The sequence below is a fragment of the Balaenoptera acutorostrata genome, chromosome 14, assembly GCF_949987535.1.
Source record: "Balaenoptera acutorostrata chromosome 14, mBalAcu1.1, whole genome shotgun sequence".
Lineage (NCBI taxonomy): Eukaryota > Metazoa > Chordata > Mammalia > Artiodactyla > Balaenopteridae > Balaenoptera > Balaenoptera acutorostrata.
The window spans coordinates 33,186,953-33,192,952 of record NC_080077.1 but is presented as its reverse complement, the minus strand read 5'-3'; the positions used below and the strand labels follow the sequence as shown (position 1 = coordinate 33,192,952).

Genomic DNA, 6,000 nt, shown 5'->3' with positions numbered 1-6,000 from the left:
TATTGAATATTTGCCAAGTGGCATGGCCATGCTGTCCACTGGAGACAGATACACCACTGAAAGAGACAATGAAGCTTATGGGAGTCTCTGCCCTCATGGTCAGCGCATGTCTGTCATGTTCGAGCCAAATTTCACTGCAGTTACCCTGCAGCTCCACCCCTATCTCTCCGCCGCCAGCCCAAAGGAACAAAGAGAGGCTTTCTTTCAAGGCTAACCCTAAGAAAAGATGATACAAATGAACTTATTTACAAAACAGACTCACAGACTTAGAAAACAAACTTATCGTTACCAGAGGAGAAAGGTGGGGGGAGGGATAAATTGGGAGTTTGGGATTGACATATACACACTACTATATATAAAATAGATCATCAACAAGGACCTACTGGATAGCACAGGGAGCTCTACTCAGTACTCTGTAATAACCTAAATGGGAAAAGAATTTGAAAAAGAATAGATACATGTATATGTATAACTGAATCACTTTGCGGTACACCTGAAACTAACACAACATTGTTAACTTTACTCCAATATTAAAAAAAAAAAGGCCAGCCATAGAGACTGTGGACCTCCAAGGGAAAGGACTCTCTCAAGAACTTGGTAAATTCATTTGGGAGAAGAGGAGTAAGATTTTGAAACTTAAAAAATGGGAGGGGGAAGGGTAAGCTGGGATGATGTGAGAGAGTGGTATGGACATATATACACTACCCAACGTAAAATAGATAGCTAGTGGGAAGCAGCCGCATAGCACAGGGAGATCAGCTCGGTGCTTTGTGACCACCTAGAGGGGTGGGCTAGGGAGGGTGGGAGGGAGACGCAAGAGGGAGGAGATATGGGGATGTATGTATATGTATAGCTGATTCACTTTGTTATAAAGCAGAAACTAACACACCATTGTAAAGCAATTATACTCCAATAAAGATGGTTAAAAAAAAACACAAAAAACGGGAGTGGGGAGAGAACAATTGGAGGAAATAAAAGAAACTTTTTTTTGTAAGGAACTAAAGGCACATTGTAGTGAAAGGGAAGAAATGGAAACTGTAGAATTGGGAATAGTTATTCAAAAATGAAATGTACCAAATTGTTATTGCCTGTCCATTCTCACGTAAGTAGCGAATAGTCATGGCAGAGGTGGGCAGCTGATCTTTCGTTTTCTTTTATCTCACTGACTTAAGCATTTTAATGAACAGTTAGAAAGATATTAGTATTTTGCAGTATTTCTAGAGACGTGCTATAAAAATATTTCTTTAGTAATTCATATGAACCCTTTTCTTATTAAACTTTAAAAAAAAAATTTTATTTGATGAAATAACCCAGGAAATGTCCATCGCATTGTGGTGCAATTATTAGCACACTTAAATTCTTCAGTCTCTAAACCAACCAGTTCTGTCAAAACTAGGTAATGTTAGGGCTTCCCTGGTGGCGCAGTGGTTGGGAGTCCGCCTGCCGGTGCGGGGGACACGGGTTCGAGCCCTGGTCTGGGAGGATCCCGCATGCCGCGGAGCAACTAAGCCCGTGAGCCAACTACTGAGCTTGCGCGTCTGGAGCCTGTGCTCCGCAAGAAGAGAGGCCGCGATAGTGAGAGGCCCGCGCACCGCGATGAAGAGTGGCCTCTGCTCGCCGCAGCTGGAGAAAAAGCCCTCACACAGAAACGAAGACCCAACACAGCCAAAAATAAATAAATTAATTAATAAAAAAAGAAAACTAAGGAATGTTGAGATTGTGATGGTGACAACAAGGGGCACCTTAAAGCTAATGTTGGATGAGTTACAACATGGGGCTTTGGGCTGCGTGAGGCACCAGGACCAGGGCTCCTGAGAGAGGCTGGAGAGCCAGTCTAGGAAGGGTCCTGACCTGGAAGCTAGAAGCTGGGGCCCAAGTGGTGCTGGGAGTGAAAAGCAAGATCCTTATTATAGATCAAAACAAGCCCAAGGGGCAACCAGGGCAGATGAGGTCAAGGCGAAGGAAAACCAGAAACTGGGGGGAGACAAGGACCAGGCACATCACTGCATCTCGAGGGAGGGAAGCAGAGAAAGATGAAGACGGGTCACAGATGATCAAAACCTGTGCCAGCGAGATTGGCCAGAAGTGAGACCTCAGGAATGAAGCAGCCCGGGTTCTCAACAGGTAGGAATGAAGGAAACCAAAACACCCCTCAGGGCAGGTCAGCTGAGGGAAAGAGGAACTGGGGAGCGCGAGCATCTTCTTAAAATGCTCAAAATGTTTCCAAGCAATGTTCAGACCAGAGGCAGAACCACAGGCCACAAATGTGCAGCTCCTGGGCATTAAGTCTTTCAAAAGGGGTCATACCCTAATCTGAAGGATTTAAGAAAATGTGAAGCGTAGTGTCTTTTAAAAACTAATGCACCCTTGAAAGTGTTAACTTGGACTGGAATTGCTTAGAACTCAAACATCTCTTTAAGTAGTATTTTATTACAGAATTTCAATAAAGAATTAAAGTATCGAAGTGTAAGGATAGAAGGCATTGATATTCATTCAAATCCTAGAGACAAGATGATTTTCTAATACCTACCTCTACTAAAGCAAAACAATTTTTAATAGTTTCAGCCATCCTAGAGATCAATTCTGATAAAATATTTGGCATGCTATTAAGTGACTGGGTGTTGAAATCCTACTTCCTTTTCCTTTTCTTTCACAGAAGGAAAATATGGACTGTGCGTATCAAAAATCAGTGTCTCTAGGAAGTTGAGGGTTTGGGACAGTCTTCTTGGACACTCGATCCCAAATACATGGAAGGCAGCTATGAGAGTGGCCAAGGCTGTAATACAGTCATCCACCTTTGTGAGTCTCTCTTTTTCTAAATACAAAGAAAATTCACAGACATCCATGTTGAAAGGGTTCTTAACTTCTAACACGGGTGTGGACACTTGCACCTGAAAAAAGAAAAGATTACAGTAGTCACCAACCCATGATGTGTAAACTAGCTAAATAATACAAGATGCCTCAATCTAACCGTGATATTACAATATATGAGCTTGTTGCAATTTAGCATATTTGTAAATATGACAAAACATAACTTCAAAATAGGCCACCATCCTGCTTCAAATAAATGATCATAGAAAGATACGAAATCTCAAACAAGTGATCATTGACATACCGCATACCTTCTCATTCACAATGACAAAAAGGCTGGGATCCTCCCCGAAAACATCTGGTAGGAGTAAACAGGTGGCTGTCATCTTCATATCTGTCAAAGCAAACAGGCTCACAGTCTAAGTAAAAGTAAGCTCTTACCAGTTGTTGTAAGTAAAGCCAGTATCAAAACATGTGGATTTTTTTTTTGTTACCTTCTACGGAGAACAAACTAGCCTTCTTAGATCAGTGTTTCCCTACCATTTTTTAAGCCAACATCCCCTTCTAATAAACATTCAAGATCTCCTGTTCTGCCCTCCAGATCACTGCCAGGAGAAGATAAGAGTTCTGTACTCTCTGTCCCTCAGCCAGGGTGATTTCATTGTACTTTACCTTGTGGCTTGTAAATTACCTTGTGTATGAAATTAACAGGTTACTAGTTTCCTAAATATAATTTTACAATATCAAGTGTACTTTTAAAATCTATACCTCAACTCCTCCTAGTTGAGAAATTCTTTTTTGCTTTCCCACATGTTGTTTCACTGAATTCTACTGAATTCTACAAAGCATAGCTTTCCTAATTATCCTGACTTACACAGATAACTGAGACCACATCACCCTATCCCTTAGGTTTACTAACGTTTCAACATGTCTTCATCTGTATGTTGTTTCATTTTTTCTTGCAATGCAATATTGATTGGATTGTCCACCAAAGAAAAAGAAGCCAGTATATTTTCTGAATAGGATTCCAAAATGTGCCTTGTTTTCTTATAAATATCTGTTCTTGTAAGAAGTTGGAATTCTCTGAACAGCTGAAAAAAGAAAAAGATCACAAGAAAAGCTAATGTATAGAATGTAAGGAAGTAAATTACTCTTTAGAATTATATTAAGCTCTGAATGTTAGTTTATATACTAGATATTTGATTAGCTTTAGTGGGGAAGTATAAAGACTTAGGATGGAGGAGGAGAAAAGAATGAAAGCCTGAAGTGAATAGGAAGAAATAAATAATGGACATGACAAACGTCTAAGCCTGTAGAATTAAAACTGGATGCAGACTCAAGTGAATGAGGGTTACAAAGTACTTGGAAAAAAGCAAACAGAAAACAAATCCCTCTACAAAGTATATGACACATATTTTGGCTGTCTGGGTTACCAAGCTAAGATTCTAGGATCTTACATTTCTTTGCTACGTTGTTATATTTTGGCATTGTCCAACAAAAGGCACAAGAAGAAAACTGTCAGATTTCAGGAAGCAAACCTTGAAAAATTCCTGACCATGGTATCCTAAAGGGAAAAGAGCTTTAGAAACTCTGTAAGATCAGACAGAAATAAAGGGTGAAAAACAAAATGAGTCTAGGAGATTTGACTACAAAGTGAAAGCAAAAACAGTTTACCTGTATGGAAACCCCTTTACTCAAAACCACCTTTTCTTGCCACTGCCTAAGTTCTTCCCTTCGGAGAAGTCCACCACCACTGTCCCCCTCCCAACTTTTCTGACAGAGTGGCATTATAAGACTGTTCATCACCCACACTGGTAGGAATTATGTAATTATCACTTTCCTTAAAACACTATAAGGAACAGTTATATACTACCCACTGGGTCTCATCATTTCTTGAGTATTTTGGTGGATCATAAATTGCCCAAAGAGTAGGTCCAAAAGTTAAGTTATTGGAAAATTGGAATTCACATTCTCATAAAGACATAGCGGCTCTGCTATCAGGCAACACTCAGTGGACGACTAATTTAGATTAATACCCTGCAAAGAACCTCTCTCAGCAGAGAGATGTGAAGTGAAGCATGAGGAAGGTAAATATTGTCCACTTTCTTGGGCGCACAGCTTAGGAATTCTTTTAACCTTTTTAAAAAAAAAACTAATTTCAAGTCGACCTTAAAGTTGCAGAAAGAGTAAACAGAGCTCGCAACTTCCCCCAAGGCTAACATTTCTGATCCACTTGAAAGTAAGCTGTAGACCCCTTAATTCTTCATTGCGTATTATTCTTCCTTGCACTTAGCTAGAAGTACAAGGATGCTCTCCTATATAACCACAGCATAACCATCAAAATCAGGAACATCTAATCCATTCAAACTTGCCCGTTGTTGCAGTCATGCTCTTCATAAATCCAGGACCTAATCCAGGAACACGTGAGATTTAGATATCTTGTTTCTTTAGCCTCCTTCAATCTGAAGCAGCATCTTGGTTTTCTTAAATTCCCTGACATTTTTGAAAAGTAGAGGCCAATTACTTAGCAGAACACCCCTCATTCTAGGTTCGTATGATGTTTCTTCATGATTTATGAATTACGGCAAGAATGCTGGCACTTCTCCGTCAGCAGGTGGTAACTGGAGCCATTACTGAAGATACTAACTTATCACTCGGTGAAGGTGGAATCTGACAGGTTAATTAATATACATGTTATTAATTAACATATAGTTGTAAGTGTTTTAAGGGGGGGGGTTCCCTTGAGTTGATGTAAATATATTGTTTTTCCTGTCTTTCAGCCATAAGATTTCACATCCACCAACGATTCTTGCCTGAATCAAGTATTACTACTGAATATGATAGTTGCCAAATGGTGATTTTCTAATTCCATAATTCTTTCTCCATTTATTGGCTGTCTACTCTACGGTGTAGCTTTCTCTTCTCCTACATTAATTATTTATTCATTTATTTGTATCACTACAGAATAATAAATTCCTCTTTACTCAAATGATCATAACTCTAATCCTTTTTTTATTTATATTAATGCTCAGATTGTCCAGATTCGGCCAGTAGGAGTTGACCCCTGAATCCTCTTGACATAGCCTCTTGGTCTGTGAGCACTTCCTTAGTTTCTGGCACTACGCAATATTTCAGGTTCATCTCGTATTTTTTCTGCCTCGACCTTGGAGTCAGCTATTTCTCCAAAAG

The 6,000-nt window shown here is 39.8% G+C and overlaps 1 protein-coding gene across 1 annotated transcript in view; it reads right to left on the bottom strand.

The window, feature by feature from the left end:
* Positions 1-2,606: 2,606 nt before the first annotated feature.
* The window catches only part of SAMD3 (sterile alpha motif domain containing 3), a 42,965-nt gene continuing 39,571 nt past the window's right edge, over positions 2,607-6,000 (bottom strand). The window contains exons 9-11 of the mRNA XM_007190842.2: positions 3,731-3,902; positions 3,123-3,205; positions 2,607-2,891 (exon numbers count right to left, since the gene is read on the bottom strand). Of these exons, the coding sequence (XP_007190904.1) occupies positions 2,607-2,891; positions 3,123-3,205; positions 3,731-3,902 (540 nt within the window). The remainder of the gene's footprint in view (positions 2,892-3,122; positions 3,206-3,730; positions 3,903-6,000) is intronic.